A 19,770-nucleotide genomic window follows, 5' to 3' on the forward strand; every position below is an offset into this window, starting at 1 on the left:
TAATCTTTCAGAATCTTTTTTTTCTAAATTTTCCTCCTTTAAAATTGGGTGCGTCTTATATTCCGGAGCGTCTTATACGGCGAAAAATACGGTATATGAATCTTTAGTACACTCCGGAACTAAAACTATGGATAAAATATATTTCTTAAAAGCCACCAAATGTCTTTGCAAACTCAGATATGAACTTGTAAAAGCTGTGGTGACAATCGCTTTTTTTGCAGCGAGCAGACATGAGGGACCAAGGCGGTCCACCAACTACAGGCTACCTATAGAAAACCACAAGGGGGCGGATACAAGACCAGTCACCCTGCAGGGAGACTGACCAGTCTGTAATATAGGCAACTCCTACACAAGCCAACGTGAGTTTCATAACTGAACACACCTCGAAAAATGTTAGTGACAAATCCTTTTTATTGAATTGTAGAAACAATACAAACCATTCCTGGGCTCTTTCATGCAAACCTATAATCTGAAATAGATACTACCATTGTCTCTGAACAGAAGGAGCCTTAAGCATGTTTCACTGGGCCCTGTAGATTTGATAATTAGCATTAAATTGTACTTTACTGATGAGCAGAATTTATAATGAGCAAATATGACTGTTTCATGAATGTAAATACAAAATGTAAATAAGGTTTTATGGCCACAAAATATTGCTAGATATCACATGCCATGAACAAACTGGCATCCCATAAGCAAGCCTGAGGTCAGCTTTCCTAAAACACAGGAGATGCTGCACACCACAAAGCTGGAGGCAGGTAGAGGATTGTTTCTGTGTACAGATAACTCGTGTTAATTACAAAAAAAAATTGGTGAGTGGATGCCACCAGTGAGCCCACACTGCACCCTGTAATTTATTATTAATAAACACGATTTATATAGCACCAACATATTACGGAGCCCTGTACAGTGACACAGGAAGAAGAGAGGACCCTTCCCTAAAGAGCTACTGCCTTTCAGTAAAATGCAAGGTCCATTTACCATAGCCTCCTCCTTCCCAGTTTAAAATCACCTTTTCACTTAGGCTGGGTACACACGTGCAATAATTGTCGCTGGAAAGGATCTTTCACCAATCCTTTACAACGACTGCACGATGCATGAATGAGCGCTCTACATACAGCACCGTTCTGCTCCATGGGGAGGGAGGACGGAGCGGCACAATTGTGCACAATTGTGTTGGAGGATTCCAGCAGCAGTGTCCCTTTGTTACAGTGAAATAAGTCTTTCTTTGCACTTTAATGCAAACCCCAGGTTTTCCAGTCAAGTAGTGGTCTGTGTTATTGTAACCACAGGTAAGCAGCACTTCCTGTATTAATTTGTGAGAACACATTTAAACTGCAGGAATTCAATTTCTAATAGGGAGGGAATATCCTTGAGTCAGGGGGAAATTTACAATAGTTCAGCAATGCAATCCCCACCAATTGATAGATCAGATGTACAGTATGTCTCCTGGTAAAAGTGACCCAAAGCTTTTGATTTCTTGCATGCCAAGGTGAGCCAAATGCTGTGTATTGTTAAGGTCCAAGGGAGCCCGGGAGAAACTCAAATATTTCAGCCATGCAATCCCTACCAATATAAGGATCAGATGTACCTGGTAAAACCTTTATTTGAACCTATAAACTTCCTATTTGTGCTGTAAAATGAAGTACAGCCATTGTGGACAAAGGACATTATAGTTAACCTTAGGCTATGTACACACATGCAATAATTGTCATTGGAAAGGATCTTTCACAATCCTTTCCAATGACTGCACAATGCATGAATGAGCGCCGTACATACAGCACCTTTCTGCTCTATGGAGAGACAAGCACCCTGCTGCACTTCTATTACGATCGTTCATAGTCTATGAATCCACCAGGATGGTTGTTAGGATGTTGGGCCACGAGCCCTGATTGTCGGACAAGAAGCACTGCACAAGAGTACCTACCCTTAGTCCTGGCCAAACCACTAATCACCTTGTAAACATGCAGGGCAGCAATAAACAGGTCAGTAGCTGCACTTGTGAGTCTCTAAATCTGGCAGTACAGGTGTAATCAATTTTATTAAGGGAAACCATTTACCTTAGTATGACCTTATGTCTTGGTACACTTTATTTCTGCCATATACATATATTCCATACTGTATAATCACTACTGGTGCCTTCAGCCGAGCTATCCGTGATCCCTTTACAAAAGGGGGCTTTAAAGTTCCCCAGAATGTTTCAACATTGCTGCTGGTGCTCAATAAAGTAATCCTATCTATAGGCATCAATCACTGCTATTCTACTACATTTGTATTCAACTCTGTGCCAAGCAGTCTCAATTTTGTCATTCAGACTTTCTCCATATATTAGGATTGGATATACATGGCAGAAGGGACTTGTACTGCCCTGTGTAAACAGTAGGAACTAAAACATATCTTAGGGTGATCGTAACCTTTTCAGTTTAGGCATCCATTAGAATTCCAATACCGTGTATAGATGTCAGATGGAGAGGATCGTCGCTGGAAAATGATCTTTCATGACAGATGAACCAGCAAGCGCTGTATTCAGTTCTAAGCCGAGGACAAGTGGCAACCTACTGTGTTCCCCTCCATAGCCGTCTTCCATCTGGCTGCCGTAGGGAATCCTGACATCTATGCCACATCTGTACGAGGCTTTAGAATACTAACTATTGCGATGTGTTGACAACCTAAATGAAGCTTTGTTTCACAGGACAAATTTATCAAATTTTGAATAGGATTAACCAGTTGACAACAGGAATCTGCAGTGCACAGATTGGAGCCTACTAGGGGGATTTATGGCCAATGTAGCTTGCAAAGGTTCAGGTCAGATGATAATTACCTAGGATCTTTCTGCAGAAGATCCATACATGGCACAGATAACTCATACACCACACTGCTAGACCCATTGGCTAGGTTGTGGCACAATTGTCTCAGCATACATAGAAAACCTTAAACGGAACACCAAAATTCCTATTATCACTTCCATTTCGGTTTTTTCAGAGCTGCACTTTAATTTAAGTTGAGGTGCTGTGAGAATATGCTGTACCAATATGCACAGCTGCAGAAAGACAATGGATAGTGCACAAGTACATAGGCAACGTGTGACAATGTGTAATTTCACAGTCAGGATCAAAGTAGCAATAAGAGATGGCGCTATGCTCGTGTAACATATTACCAGCATGACTGGGTATACTGGCACCACGGCCACTCATGGAATACTTCAACTTTGTTGTTGGCATTTTCCCCAGGACATAAGCTGCTCCGAATTGCAAGGCTGCTTAGACGTGCAGAGATTTACTTTAGGCCATTTACCAGATATCACCGACTCCTTTATGCATTTCAGCACATTGGTAGAACAAAAATGCTCAAAAACACCTTACATCTTTTATTGAGTTTTTATTTATTTTTGTCATTTTCCTGGGCAAACAATGTGCGTGGTGTCGGATCAGCAGGGACAGACACTGCCGGTGTAGTGAGCTTGGTTTAATGAGAATGGCGACCCTGTTACAATTTATCTAAGTAGTTGTCCAGGGCTGGGACTCCTTCCTTCAACCCTTTGCGTTTTCTGGTTTCAGCAACAACCTGTGATGGGCGAGTGTTGGGCTCGAAGGGGTCTCCAGGGAGGATCTGCCAGTGGTCGAACACACACTGAGGGAAGGCCTGACCACCGGTGTTGGACCTGAGATCAGCAGTGAAGCCTGCAAAAAAGAAATAAGACACCGGGGTCAAAATAAATTTAGGAGTGGGGCTCAGACAATCACAGATATGGACAGAAATATATGGATAAAAAAAGTTAACAAAAGTATCCGTGCAAGTTATCAATTCAGTTCACCAGCCATGTATGCATCTTGTATCTTCAAACTCTAAATATTTAAATACACTTATGTGCAGTCACTAGAACCTGACATGCATCAGAATTAGAGTTTGAAACGTACCGAAGGATTCGTTGACGGGAAGATAGGCTTTCACAACAAACATGGGGGTACCGGCCACCTGGGACTCCTCAAAGACGTGTCCACGCTTCCTGTTCAGCACACCATAGATGCCACCAACAACCTGCTCTGGACACTGTGGGAAGAAGAATATAGTCATTAAAAAAAGCATTAGAGATGACAAATACAAGATACAATATTACATTTGGACCGGTAAAAATACAAAGCAAATGTATTTCCCTGAGGTGCCAAGACATCCAACCCCAGCCCTGGCTAAACTGAACTCCAACCACTCAAAATGATGCTTGTCCTTTGCAATTCAATGACCACGGCATATCTCAAAACACATGGTCACAAGACCCCACCCAGGAGGGTTTAGATGCCACAGGGCACCAATGAGGATTTGTGCTTTTTCAATAATTTTAATTGATTTTTAAAACCTATACTGTTTTCTTGGGGTACAAGCTACGTTTTATATGTCCGATCCCATTCTAAAGATAAGCTGCAATGACAATAGGACACTTGGATGTGTGGCTCATAAAACAAAACTCCCCCATCGTATTCTAAAGCTACTACAGTGACCAGCAGACATGAATACTTGTGTTAAGTTTGAACAGAATTGGCCCTGAACGTCTAAAGGACACATACACTAGAGGTGTCAAAGTCCTACCAGATACAATCAGGAAAATTTGTTGTGTTCTTACCTGGATCTCCACCAAGTAAATGGGCTCCATGAGCCTTGGCTGGGCAGTGAGGGCAGCAGCATAGAGTACTCTTCTTGCAGTTGGAATGATCTGTCCACCTCCACGATGAATGGCGTCAGCATGCAGAGTGACATCATGAACATCAAACCTGGCACCTCTCATGTTCTCTTCACACAGGACTCCCTACAAAACAAACATTTAATCAAATATGTCAAGTGGGTTCAGAACTCTACCATCCTTTGAATACCCCAATTAAGTAAGGACCTAGTCATTCCCAAACATATATTCTTTGAGCTTAAAGCTATAGAATATAATATGCAGCTTCTCAATCTCTCCTGTAGGATGCTAGGAGACCAAGCAGGACTCCCATGGTGCCATACAAATCTACATCACTTACGTCTTTGGTGGCCCACTGGAAGCCAGCAACAACGCTGTCCTTGATTTCATTGAGGTACTGAACTCCTTTGGTAACATCAACCAGAACGTTGGGTCCTGTTCCATCGGGTCCAAAACACCAGATCTTTCTGGCCTCTGTCACATCCCATTCGTATTTCTCTGCCAAATAACGGGCACGAGTCTTCAACTCCTGTCGGGCACTGACATCGCCTTTGTCAATGTCTTCAGCCAGACCATCGGGGAATGGCCGAGCTTTCACGTACAGACGGTTGTGCTTGTTGGGAGACTTAGACAGACAAAGAATGCTGGACTCTTCGCTTACAGTCTCACGGTATGATACAACAGGGTCGGATTTCTGTTAAAAATCAGAAGTTTGTATGATTTTCTAGCATTTAAAAAGACAATATACGAGAAAGGGAACAGTCTCTGGCCATAGACTTTCCAACCTCACTTGAGGGTTAGGCGTTTACCCAAGTACCCACGAGTCTTCCCACATGTTTTATTATTTATCCACTACATCCACTTATGAATATAGCAGGTCTTGGTACCACAGACATTTATGCACACTTCTCTCAGATGTTTGCCCTTCTATGCCTTATTACACATCGGCCTCTTACCTTGATGGGAATGCAGGCATGGTCCTCTTCCAGATCTTTAAGGCAGATTTCCAGATGAAGCTCACCAGCTCCAGCAATGATGTGTTCTCCAGACTCTTCAATAATACACTATGGAGACCAAAAAACAAAGTGAACATTAAACAACCTCCCAGATATTACAGAAGCTTGGCATTTTACACACTTGCAAGGGCAACGCTAACGAGTAATAAGATGTGCTTCCAACTATGATACTGGGAAGTCGACAGGTAACACAATGTCTCAGAATTAAAGCATGTAATATGCAGACAAATTCCTGCAGCTGCTAAGGTAGATGTTCTTAAATCTATTGCTCGAACAGAACATTCAGAAAAACTAGCACTGAACAGCAAGTTAAAAAAAACTTAAAAAGTAGTTTGATACAGCCAGAAACGTATTAGTCACAAAGCACATTTTATTAGAAGCAAATTTCTACCTAATCAGGTTCTGACTCACCTGCACCATAGGATCAGACTTGGCCAGACGTTTCAGACCTTCAACCAGTTTTGGGAGGTCAGCTGGGTTCTTTGCCTCAACGGCCACACGGACGACAGGGCTGACACTGAACTTCATGACACGCATGTTGTGGGCATGTTCGAAGGTGGTGATGGTACCGGTTTTCACCAAGAACTGATCAACACCAACCAGACCGACAATGTTACCGCAAGGGACGTCCTCAATGGGCTCAACATAACGACCCATCATCAGGATGGTCCTGTGAAATAGACAGAAGACATTAACCGGACATTCTTAAATTATCTAGTAAAGCGACCTAACAAACAAAATCTACAGAGCTCAAAACTACCAAAATAATGGATTTTTCTCTTTAATTGTTGCTTGCAATCAGCAGGCTGAGATGTAAGCAAGTGTAGATATCAGTAAAAATTCTTCAACATTATCCACTTTATAGAACATTTGGAATGGTTATGGCTAAGTCATAACAGGGTAAAGGTAACAGGGCAATTACCTCTGAATAGGTTTCAGGTAAAGATCTTCCTTCTTGCCAGGTGTGTAGTTGGGTCCCATAATGCGCACCTTCAGTCCGGTGGATACAACACCAGAGAAGACACGACCAAAGGCATAGAAACGTCCCTTATCAGATGTGGGCACCATCTTGGAAATGTACATCATCAGGGGGCCCTTGGGATCGCAGTTTTTCACACCTAGGAGGATAAAACATCAAATTTATATATCTGTTAAGGAAACATTCAAGGCAACACATAGAATAAGACTGGCAAGACCACAAAAATGGTAGCAATGTCTTACCCATGGCAGCCTCATCATCAGGGGGTCCCTCATACAGGAGCTCACATCTGTACTTCTGGGCAGTGACAGGTGATGGCAGATGGATGGTGATCATCTGAAGCAAAGCATCTCCAGCGGGCAACCAACGTCTCATCACAGCCTGCAGAACACAATACAATATCACATCAGACCTTCCAAAACAAAATTAGAGCTTTAGACTTCATTAAAATGCCAACAGAAAATGCTGTGTGGTGAGGACTTTACACAAACACCTAATATGATGCTGGGCAGCTACATCAAGGAGAAACCATAAAGACAGACTGGAGGCTTAAGGAGTACAAAAGGCCAAATCCTAAAATGGATATTTGGAAATGAATCTAAATATTACAGTAACTGCAATGGTGTAGAGAGCTTAGAGTTTCTGCATCTGCAAACCTGACAGCCATCATTTGAAGTGAACCAAGTGCCAATGTATTTTATATCGTGGGGAACACCACATTGGATTGAAATCTCGGGCCTACCAACACACCAAATACTCCATTGTTTGCCAGTTTCTACATTCACATTATTGTAATCTGGATTATGTACATTAGAAAAAGTGCTTTCATTTTGTTACAGATATGTGTTTAACAAGTGTAATGATATAGATGTGGGTGAGTGCTATGGCCTGATGTGTGTTCAGGTGTCCTGTCCGCAATCTCCATATATGCTCCCATCCAGGGCTGAACTTTAACATCATTTTGTACACCACCTAATACTAGGAAGTTAGTTAAGTGGGCCCCCTGGCCCTGGAGCCTCCCACTGCCCTGTCTTCAGCAAACAAAGAAAAGGGCAGCAGCGTCTGCTCAACTTCCTCCGTATGCTAAACGAGCTTAGAAGATCTTCGAGGAACAGCTTTCTGGATTCAACTGTAAATGTTCATGTTTATTTTAAAACTGCATGGCTGCTTGTGTGTACTATGGTGGAAGGCCGTGTGCATGTTTCTGGATAAAACTGCAGCGCTATGTGTATGTTTATGTGTATGGTGCAGGAATGTATGTGTATATGTTTCTGAGTAAAATGTAGGGCTCTGTGTTGTGTGTATAGAATATATGTTTGTGCATGTTTTTCTGTATAGGACAAGTTATGTCTAAGTTTAGTGCAGAGCTATAGCTTATTTGTGTGAATAGTGCAGTGTTGTATGTATGTTTCCAATAGTGCAGGACTATGTGTGTTTGTATTTAAATCAATCAAAGAATATTCTAGTTAGTAACATTTTATATTTATATCTTCGTGAAAGCGGCACCCCATTCAGAATGGCAAAAAGTTTGTCAAACACGATAAAGTCTGCAGTTTATGAGCACACTTTACATTTTCAAGTGATGGGAAACATTACGTGTGCCAATGTATTCTTATTATGGTGAAAACCATGTGATGTAAAAATTTGCAGTTTCAGTGGGTCTAACGAAAATGCATCGTCAAAAGCATCACATTTGAAAAGACACAGCGTTTTCATCCTAAAGTGTTGGAATATTTTCATTTATATCTTTCTCATTCACAACTTCTGGGATAAAAAAAAAAATATGAAAGGATCTGGCAGAAGCAATTGTTTCGGATTACATTTGACAGCTATTCTACTCTACAACTATATTCCAATTTAATAGATAAACTGTTTTAGGTTTTTAAGCTTTTGTTCTTGTTCATATAGTTAGGCTTTGTGTTTGTTTTAAAACTACCAAAGAATGTGGTTCACTTTTTTTAAACTGGTAAAGTTCCTGATTTTTATCCTTGCTATGCTACTGCTTTATATAGCCACTTGATAAAAACAAAAAAAAACAAAAAAAAAAACATTGGTTTTCATCTTTTGTTTAAACTGACCATAGAACTACTGACTACAGTAGAGCATCAGCTTCCTAGCCAGTAGTTCTGTGGTTAAATGGTGTGTATGTTGCCTTCCTTCAATCAACGTGGAAAATACATTAGCATAACAAATACAGAGTCGGAGGTACCAGAAACTGAGACGTCGGAGGGTTTATCTACCGACACCACAGCCCTGCATTTATTCCCAATTATCAGACACAACCTACTAAGCCTGTATATATCCTATGCAAAGGGGCAGCCAAGAAATGTTCTGCTGCCTAATGTTTTAGTAGGCATACCGAAATTTTGAGGGACAATTCTATTCCATGAGAATATATTTTTTTTTATTGATATTTAGCAAGCAAAGAGACCTTGTCCTCAGGCTTTCCCCAGCCACAACCTAGCTATTTATGGAGGCATGGGAGATAAAATGAAGGCCAGTTTCCTTGGACATCAGCAGATTCTAATTATAACTTTTACAACCATCACTACCCCAGAATGAATAACAGTTCTGTCCAGGTTCCATTAAGCCTTCACAGCCAACAGCCTTGTAGAGAAACCATCCTAGGGTTCATGCAACATAAATCATGCTCCAAGTGGCATAATCTCAGTCGCACTACACTGTGCAGCATAGCCGGTGGAAGCCTTATGACAACTAACTACTTTGTAGGGTAATGCAGAATAGGACTTATGACTTTACACAGATTTCTCAGACAAAGCACTGCAAGCCAAGGAGTCAGCTAGTTTACTAGAATTTTCAAAAAGTGGCAAGCTATTCCTTTTCTTCCCCTTGAGTAATGGCAAACTTTAAATCTTTATTGGCAGTAACTACATTGCTTCCTGACAGAATATGTGTCAATCGGCGCTAACATCAACTCTACATCTTGGAGAATATTGAAGTTGATGCACAAGTGTTGTGGGTTCACCATGGACAAATGACAGTTTCTCCCATCTAAATACGGTCCCAGGTTTTTTAGAACCAAATGGTCATAATCTATGAGCGTTGCTTTTGTTGGCATTTAGCGTCACACAAAGGATCAACTGGTGTTTCAGTCTGGAGGTAACATACCTTCAGAAGTTGCTTTCCTTCCTTGTCTTTGTCTTCTGTGTCCAGCTTGATATCAAGCTTCTCAATCAGTTTGGCGGTTTCGTCTTTCTTGAAGTTCATGATAGCGTCGAATACCTAGATAAAAAAAAAAAAAAACGAAAATTCAGCTTTTCTGAAGACCTCATTTCATGGTGCAATTGACTACACAATTTGTTTTAACGTCTTGTACCTTGAAGATGGGATCCAGAATCAGCTGGCTGAAGGTACGGGGCAACTTCTTTCCATCAGGGGAGGTTGAAGTTTTGCTGAATTTTCCAGAAGCTGGCTCAAAGTACCTAAAAGAAAGTGTGGATTGACAGTCATACAATGTCAAATGCATATCACAAGACCCTATGTAGCCTACACCCTCCAATAAAATGATCTGTGAATGCATTTAAGACAAAAGACCCCAAACAGGTCATTATGGATATTTGTAAAATCACAATTAGCGACTACATGAATAGGGTCAGATATAAACAGCCATATGCAAGTTGTAAACACAGCATATTACACAACTGGAGATAGGCTGGCTATTTGTTCTGAGCAAAGTTTTTCCTCCATAATCTATTATAAACCTAAAAGCTTTGCCCAGAACTAATGAACTTTACAAGCTGATCCTAGTAGGCCTTGATAACGCAATTTGCTTTTGAGCCAAAAACAGGATTTTCCTGAATATGTCTAGCTGACACTAAACCAGCTTTAACACATTATTAGATCAGACAATCCCAAAAAGCATATCCGTACTTGTGTCAAGGCAAATGAAAGATAACCAGAAAGGGTTGATGACTGGTTAGATTAAATTTCACACAGTTAAACACTGTGCTATGTCTGACAAATATAGAAATTTTAGGCCAACGTACTTGTCTCCCCAAAGCTTCTTCATCATGTCTTCCACTTTCTTTGCACGCTCTGCTGGTGAAAGCTGTGCCTTCTCTCCTTTGGCAGCAAATTTGGCAACATACATCTCAGCAAACTGCTTCAGGGTGAAGGCCCAGCCGTGCAGACCAGAACCAAAACCAACTGTGCCGATCACTGGGTCGATCTACAATTGGAAGAATGACTAGTTAAGACAACATTCAGATAGATCAAAAAATAGCACAACTCCAAAACGACTACACTGGTAGGCAAGTAAAGCAGCATTTTCAGTAGGTCAGCAATGACAAGATTTTCTATTCACAACAGGTTTAACCATAGCTTCTCAAGAGAGATCCACAGGATCTGCCTTGCCAATCCCCTTCCCAAAGACTAGGACAACGTCAATGATATTTTAGCGATGTGACTAGCTTTTAAATCTCACTTGACTGTTGAAAATAAATTTTAAGCAAGGAGTCAGTAGGAAAAAAAGGATAGCCCAGAAATCTCATTTGGATCATGGCAATTGTTAGTTGGGACAAGGAAAAAAATAATAAAAAAAATGGAATGAAAATGTGTTTGTAAAATAATTTATTTCAGATTTTAGTCAGTATTTCCTGTCTGTAGTGCACTTACACAAGGGCTGACAGTGGAGTATCCATGAGTTTTGGGAAAAGGCTGAAGAGCTCATACAAGCTATAGTCGGCTCCTATTTGCTCATTTCTTTACATAGGATCAAGCCCTCCTTACCATGATGTTCCCCATAGGCCCAGTTTCTCCCTCTCCGTAGGTAGAGATGATAACGTTGACGTTTTCCACTATCCTTTGGAAAGTCAGGAACAATTCTTCAGGATCCAGTTGAAGTTCCAGCAGGGCTCTGTCCATTTTATTCATCATAAGGACTGGCTTGATCCTCTCGGCAATAGCCTGTCGCAAGACGGTTTCTGTCTGTACGCACACACCTAAATACAAAGATAAACAATTGAGAAGATATTTCACAGCTAGATCTTCGCAGAGGTTGCCTAAAGGGTACAAACAAAGAGCCAACAGGTTCTCTAACCACAAAAAAATATCATGAAGTCCATAATCAACCTATTAATAACTGATGCTTTTTTCTGACCCACACCTGTTCATAATAGTTAATGAATTGAACAGTAAAGAATTATTAGGCCTTTACGCTTGGGAAAAGACATTACATCAAACTTGTTGGGAGTTCCATTTTGTACTCCTTCCTAGTCAATTCCTGCCTTCAGGGATGCAAAATTTGGAGTTCTACTGTTAACAGAGAGATGGGCATATTCCAAAAAAAAAAAAAAAAAAAAAAAAGATTTTTGCTTATTTCCTATTCCAGTAACTTTCAAGAAGAGTTTTCCTCAGTTCAAATAAAATAAAACCCAAAAAGCACAAAGAAGTCTCTCATTCATACCTGATACACAGTCAACAACGACGAGGGCACCATCTGTGACACGGAGGGCAGCGGTGACCTCAGAAGAGAAGTCGACGTGTCCGGGAGAGTCAATCAGGTTAATAAGGAAACCAGAGCCATCCTTGCAATGCTTGATGAAAGCCAAGTCGTTTTCCGAAAGCTCGTAAAACAGGGAGATGGCGCTGAAGCAGGAAGCAAATTAGGATGTTACTCATAGGATCCTCCAGTGTTGCAAGTTGCATTTTACAGAAAAAATGTTTAACCACAGCAAGGAAAATGCAAACTGTTTCTGTGGCAGATACGGATAGACACCTGCTCGGCATTTGTCACCGTCATACCACATTTATATCCAATTTTATATTATTTCCAAGACAAAAAGAAAAAAAAAAAGTAAAGTCTTTTCTGCTGTGTCATGCCCTACATCTTCTGTGCCGGAAAGCTATAGTACAAAGTATAAAGTAATAAACCCAAACAACCAGACAAGTCTGGACAAATCCTGAACCAGGTAGCTTGGTACCTAAAGCAGCCAAAATGTGAGTAGAAGAGTAACATATCAACAAATCATCAGCTGATAGATGTGACCAGCTCTACTTACGTGGATTTGATGGTGATGCAACGTTCTTGTTCGTCTTTACGAGTATCTGTGAAGCGTGTTTCACCAGCTCTGGCGGAGGCAATGATACCTGCTTTACATACCAAGGAATCCGTCAAGGTGGATTTGCCATGGTCGACGTGAGCAATCACGGACATGTTTCTGATGTTGGACTTTTTGTCCATGATCGCTCGGATCTGGTCTACGGTAAAGTTCACCTATAGGGAGGGAAAAAAAATAATGAATATATACACATCTAAATCTACTTAATCTATAAGGTAAAAACCTACATGCATCTCTTGTATTGGATTGCTGGAGCAATTTAGAACCAATTAGCTGCAAGGTTACTACTGTTCTGCACTCTTGTCACAGCTCCAGAACCATACAAAGGGGAACACCCCAGGACTGAAGGGAATTCCCCTTCAATAGACCATAGGTCACCTCAGCAGCAAGTTACCAGTGAGAAGATAAGAGGACACCTTGGTTCTATGTCAACACCATCAAACAGGACACAGCAGTGATCTTAAAGCCTACCTAAACTCAGAATTTTCACTTTACATAAAAGGGTGACGTAGAAAGAAGATCCCGGAAGAAGAGGGGAAGATGGCAGCGCATGGCACGCCGGCCCGAAGAAGAATGCCGGGATTGAAGGTAGGTGTGTTTTTTTTGTTGTTTTGGGTGAGGTTTGAGTTTACTCTAAGTGTGTGGGAATCCCGCGGCGAATGTGCGGTTCCAGAAGATACTCCCCGGAGTTTTAGTTTTTGAAGATTTTAAATCTCCAGTTTCTCTAAAACAAGTAAGTGTTTAGTAAGCAGCATTTACTCTTAACAAGTAACAGCTTTGCAGGACACTTTAGTTAATGCATCCAGGTTGCTTTAAGGCCTACATTGTTTTATCTTTCAATATGTTGCCAAACTGGGTCTTACACAAGAGACAGATTAGGGAGAACAGAAGCTGTATATATAGGCTTCAATACCAAGCGAGACACGAAAACTTCCTGCACCCAGTGACATTGGGACTCCTGACTTGTTTTGGACAGAGATGGGTTACATGACCGCATTAGTGACCAGGCTCCAATATTATATATGTCAGTGTGCAGAAATCATATATTGGGTGCTTGTTTACATTAGGTGCGACGTGCTTTATATAAAGATTGCCATAAGAAACTTCAAGTTTTAACACCCCAAATAGCAGTGTGTGGGTTATCTATCAAGTAATGAAGAATCTCCTGTGAGAATAGGCCCCATTTTACAGCAAGAAGCAGTGTGACAGGTAAATGCAAACTGCATGGAATGCATCTTCTAGTCCACCTATTCCTTTCCCATCTTTCTCTATATGGTGCAGCAGGCTTCCTGTTGAGGCACCGGCTGTACTATTTAACCATCAGCCATCTTGATTTCCTGTCATCTGAACCCAACCACCGCAAACAGCAAGAAAGGAAGTTGTGCTCCGAATACAAATCACTACCAAGCTGCATTTATTTAGAATCTGTTATTAGAGGGACCGCTGACTTGGATGAGGTGCAGGCTATGCAAATGGAGAATAAACGCTGCTAGGCAGACCGGGAAATTTAAATGTCATTCTTCCATATAGCTAACCTTACATTTTAGTGGCCGGGCTATGTGAAGCTTCAGAATTTTGATCCACTGACAGGGTAAAATATAAAAGTTAATAGGCTGAGCCATGTCCTGGGTCAGTATGGGCGTCTAACACAAAACCTGGGGGCAAAAGTTAAAGTCTCCCAATGGGGCAATTTGCTTAGACTGTCACCAAGAATAAAAGTGAAGGAAAACCCACAGAAATAGAGGTTCTTTAATCTGCTAATTGTCTCTGAGGGGATTTCTCTCACTTTATGTACAGGACAGAAGAAAGGAAACTTGTAATAAAAACCTTTTTTTAAATAAAGGACAGAAGTGAAGGGAAACTTGTCTAATTGGTCACAGATGGTTGTTATTCCTTACTCAACCCAAGTTTTCCCTGCAATTCCTGGGCTTAGGGAACTTTATCAAAGCAGATGATACTGCAGCTGTATGGTAAATTATACCTTCTCTAAATTTCCCAAAAAAAAATAAGGATCTGGATTTGTCACTAATCAATGCAGCTGTCCCTGACAGATTAATAAAGATAAATGGTATCAGCAGAGTGGTGGGACGGTCCCATAACATTGATCATCCCAAAATAAATGCATCCTGGTACGTTAGTCAGCTCATGCAGACTTGGTAAAGCATTGCAAACTGTTTATTGTTCTGATAATTTGCTGCAGAACGTTGGTTTAATATAAAATGGAGATAACTGTGCACGCTGTATCCCCCCCCCTCACATCTCGATTGTAAGCTCTTTGGGTCAGAGTCCTCTCCTCCTCCTGTGTCACTGGCTGTCATTTGCAACCCCCTATTTATTGTACAGCGCTGTGTAATATGCTGGCGTTATTTAAACCCTGTATGATTAGAATAACGCTCTGTATATTCAGATCATACACAGGGCAGTGGGTTATACTGATAGGAATGACGCTCTACACCCCCAGATCATGACACAGGGATACAACACATGAGGCCTAGCTCATAACAGGGTCAGTTAGCTATAAACTGCTTTATTGTGACATTCACTTCACAGGAATTCCTCTATTTTCTGAAAATGATGCAACTCTTTCCCTATCACAATCCCACAGACAAAGCAGCCTTGTGGCCCCATCACACAACAAATTCTGAAGACTTTCAGTCCAGGGAGATAAGGCTCCGGTGGAAGCAGCAAGTCAAAAAAAGATGAATTCTAGGTTTGCGAGGCCAAACCCAATTAATGAGTCATTGCTCTGGAACATGTGGCACGGGGAACGGCCGCTGACATCACAGCCCCATCACAGGTGTTCTGCTTGGTGACAGCACAGCAACACCCTAATAGTTGGGTCAGCCAGACACCGGATCCACAGAACCCTGTATAAAGGTAATCGGCATAACTGGCACTTATTACAGCACCGTGCCCCTATCACCGACTACAATAACGTCACCATACTGTGCAAAACAAGACTGCGACAGTGTCCCCATTTACACCTAAACACTGCAGCACAGCTTTCCCTATCTCCGCACTACAGCAATGACTATGGACTTTGTACAGCGCTGCGTAACATGTCGGCACTATATAAATACTGGATATTAATCACAGGCTGTAGCTGGATCCCCCCCCCTTCCATCCAATAACTGGGTGTACCCAGAGACTGCTATGTCAGATTGCTGCAATGTGTCCTAGTATTCTATCAGATCACAGGGGCATTCTCTTTATTCCAGGGCTGCCATGGCATATAGGCCAGAAAAGTAACCTAGAAGAATAGTGCTTTAAAGATTTGCTGTGGCAGTCTATCCAGGGTGGCAGTAAAATGGTAACAGTACAGCAAAGGGTCCCATATGTGTGCAAAGAAGGGGGTCACCTGTGCCCTGCTACAGCCTGGCATTGGTTATACCATGGGGGCATCCATTGGCTAATTAAAGGGCCAGTTCACTTGTATTATTAAAAGGGATTTAATAGCACCAACATTAAATAGGGGCTGCAAATGACAGACAGTGACACAGGAGGAGGAGAGGACCCTGCCCCAAGGAGCTTACAATCTGGGAGTAGGAGAAAATACCCTGATAGAAGCAAAAGAAAACAATGCCCCATGGAAGGGCAAATGGGTATAAAGTGACCGCATACCTACAGCACCCCCTGGTGCCATAGGAAAACATGGGGCCTTTTGGAGATCTCAGATCAATGCAATACCAAAGGGCCCCATGGTTAAGACACACGGGGCCCTTGGGGACAGGAAACATATGGTTAGTCTGCCTATGACAGATCAAAGTGACTCCTATCTATACCCATGATTAACTGCCCCGTTATATTAAATACCCCCTGCCACAGCATGTGCAAGGACATCACATGATAACCTTAATAAATCCTTTGAGGTTGCCCCATTGGGGTGACATCCCTGCCCCCATTCTCTTCTATAGGGCACCCCATCTCTACAACAAAGACAGCACAAGCCCTGCAGGGGGGTCACGTGGTGCAGGTGAGGGGAGCGCGCGGCAATGATCTCTGACCAGACAGCCAAGATGGCGCCACCGAGCACAGCAACCAGGCTGAGGGGGGAGGAAGACGTGTCAGAATCCTTTGTACACCCCGTATAGGTCACGGAGACACGGACAGGGGATATAATGAACCGGGAATAGAGCGAAAGACAGGTTCTCTTTAATAATAATAATGCCACGTCAGGAGGGCTCAGGGCGCCCTCTATAGCCCGACCGGCTTCCGCCATGGCGGGCACGAGTGACGCAGCATGACAGGGGGAAACAATGAGGCAGAGACCTGGTGTCTGGAGGCCTAGCACACACGTTCGGGGCCTGCGGCACAGCTACAGCCGCCTCTATAGAAAATGGCCGACAAACAACAAGCGGTAAAGGGGGGCTGCTTTGAAATACATTCCACCGGCTAAGCGTTCCCCCTCCCGTCACCGAAACCATCATCTACCGATAGCCGGCTGTCCCCTCTACCCATAGCGGCCAATACTACCCCTCCATGACTTACCATGGTTGCGGATGTCTCCGGATTCTCCTGGCACAAGGGAGCTGGGAGACGCCTCACTGATGGAGGACTCGGGGAAAAAGGAGGAAGCGGGGGGCTGACGTCACTCCAAAAGCAGCGCACGCCCGAGCGCTGATTGGAGGGCGGGTCACGTGGTGCCGGCTGATAGAAGAAGAGGGAGGGGAGAGAAGGGGGAACGTGTCAGTCCTGGTAACCAAGGCAACGTGATGCAGGCAAAAGCTGCAGTGGAGAGCAAAACCCTGCAGCAGCCAATGCAGAATAATGATGATGTCATGCTGTGCCATAGCTCTGGATGCACCAAATTCCTAGGGTTCCAGGCAGAAAGAGGTATAAAGCATTATAAAATTATATCAGACCTGGGTGCACCAGAAAAAAAAAATCATTATAAAATTCCCAATCTCCTGCTGTGTACATTGGACATTGTGCTACAGGCTTATAACTTGTGAATTAAAGCAGAACTTGTGTGAAAAAAGATCCGTTACTGATGACAAGACCCCACGCCCAGCGAGTCCTGTGCTGGCTCGACTTCCCTCCTCTTTCTGGCGCTCGCCTTTACTCCAGCGCTGCCATCTTTTTTTCTGAGTATTTCTCACGTCACCTGATCTCACACTACACAGGAGTGAAATCGGGTGATGTGTCTTCTTGAAAGTGCGCATGGGTCGGGCATGCTTCATCAGGGGCTTTCCTAGCATGCCCAGTCTCATGCATGCGAAGAAGGAGCAGCCCACGGCCTCCTGGGATATGTGAAGTGTCTTTCTGAAAATGCGCATGGGTGAGATCGAGCACTTTTTTTTACATGATAGGAAAGCCCCTGATGACGCATGCCCAGTCTCATGCATGCACAGAAGGAGCAGCCCACGGCCTCTTGGGATATATGATGTGTCTTTCTGAAAATGCGCATGCGTGAGATCGAGCACTTTTTTAAAAATCTTAGGAAAGCCCCTGATGAAGCATGCCCAATCTCATGCATGCACAGAAGGAGCAGCCCACGGCTTTCTGGGATATATGACTTGTCTTCCTAAAAATGCGCCCATGGCCTCTTGGGATATGTGACTTGTCTTTTTGAAAATGCGCATGCGTGAGATTAAGCACTTTTTAAAAAAATGATAGGAAAGCCCCTGATGAAGCATGTCCAATCTCATGCATGCGCAGAAGAAGCAGCCAACGGCCTTCTGGGATATGTGACTTGTCTTCCTGAAAATGCGCTCACGGCCTCCTAAGATATGTGACTTGTCCTCCAGAAAATGCCCTTCTTTTTACATGATAGGACAGCCCCTGATGACGCATGCCTGGTCTCATGCATGCAGAGAAGGAGCAGCCCACGGCCTCCTGGGATATGTGACTTGTCCTCCAGAAAATGCGCATGCGTGGGATCGAGCCTTTTTTTTAACATGATAGGAAAGCCCCTGATGACGCATGCCTGGTCTCATGCATGCACAGAAGGAGCAGCCCACGGCATCCTGGGATATGTAACTTGTCTTTTTGAAAATGCACATGCGTGAGATTAAGCAGTTCTTTCAGGTTAACATGTTTGAGAAAGGCTGCGGTAGCAGTATAGGATCTGTCTGTATTTGGGGTCTCGTATGTGGTATGTGGTGCCATTTTGTTCTCTCTCTTGACACTGGTAATTAGTTTTTTAGGAGTTTTGTTATCTAATTTTTCTATTTCTCATGTTTCTCTTGTCTTCATTTGGGATTTTATCAGGCCACGTTGTTGGGAGTTTTGGATGAACAAGGTGGCTATAAATTGTTAAAGTCGGCAATAATCCTTGTTGCTCAGTAAGGCTTTATGATATTATGAGTTTGGGACGCTGTTTTGTAGGTGGTCCCAATATGATTGTGTCTTCTTGTGCACTCCAGGCAGTGAATAGATTCACCCCGGCTCAACCCAGCAAGCATTGTTGGAAGTCCTCTGAAGGAATTGGAGGAGGTCTGTGCATAATTCCAGATTGAATACTTCTGTTGGGCCGACGAGTCCCACTGACACACATTGAGAAAGACAATTGGAGAGAGAGAAAAAGAACAAGAGACAATGGGAGATAGGGAAAGAAATAACTAAAATGTAAGCTCTTTGGGGCAGGGTCCTCTCCTCCTCCTGTGTCACTGTCTGTATCTGTCTGTCATTTGCAACCCCCTATTTAATGTACATAATATGTTGGCACTATATAAATACTGTTTATTAATATTAATAATAATAATAATAATAATAATAAGAATAATAGAAGATAATAAGAGTTAGCAGTGAAGGAGAGAGGGAGAAAAAAGAGAAAATCATACACTTTGCACAGTATATATAGAGAGTTAAAACTATTAACAAATATATGACGTCCGTGAAACTGTGTTAACTTTAAGGGGTATGTTTAGAAAAAAGTGAACTTTACATTATTCAAACATCCTCTAGTGAGGAATGATTACCAATGAGAAATATATATATACATAGTTACATAGTTGAAAAAAGACATAAGATAGTTTCATAGTTGACCTGTTTTTAGATTTATTGGTCTTGATTTATTAA

At 42.4% G+C, this 19,770-nt stretch overlaps 1 protein-coding gene across 1 annotated transcript; it reads right to left on the reverse strand.

Annotated features, from left to right (window-relative positions):
- Positions 1-3,363: 3,363 nt before the first annotated feature.
- On the reverse strand, positions 3,364-17,367 carry EEF2 (eukaryotic translation elongation factor 2). The gene is made up of 15 exons (XM_072413486.1): positions 17,239-17,367; positions 12,691-12,905; positions 12,096-12,277; positions 11,420-11,631; positions 10,678-10,859; positions 10,008-10,113; positions 9,800-9,913; positions 6,913-7,051; positions 6,614-6,809; positions 6,103-6,361; positions 5,632-5,739; positions 5,016-5,369; positions 4,619-4,801; positions 3,918-4,050; positions 3,364-3,680 (listed from the first exon to the last, which is right to left on the reverse strand). The coding sequence occupies exons 1-15, from the start codon at positions 17,239-17,241 to the stop codon at positions 3,487-3,489; spliced, it is 2,580 nt and encodes an 859-aa protein (XP_072269587.1). The 5' UTR covers positions 17,242-17,367; the 3' UTR covers positions 3,364-3,486.
- Positions 17,368-19,770: the final 2,403 nt, after the last annotated feature.

The sequence above is a fragment of the Pyxicephalus adspersus genome, chromosome 6 (assembly GCF_032062135.1).
Source record: "Pyxicephalus adspersus chromosome 6, UCB_Pads_2.0, whole genome shotgun sequence".
NCBI lineage: Eukaryota > Metazoa > Chordata > Amphibia > Anura > Pyxicephalidae > Pyxicephalus > Pyxicephalus adspersus.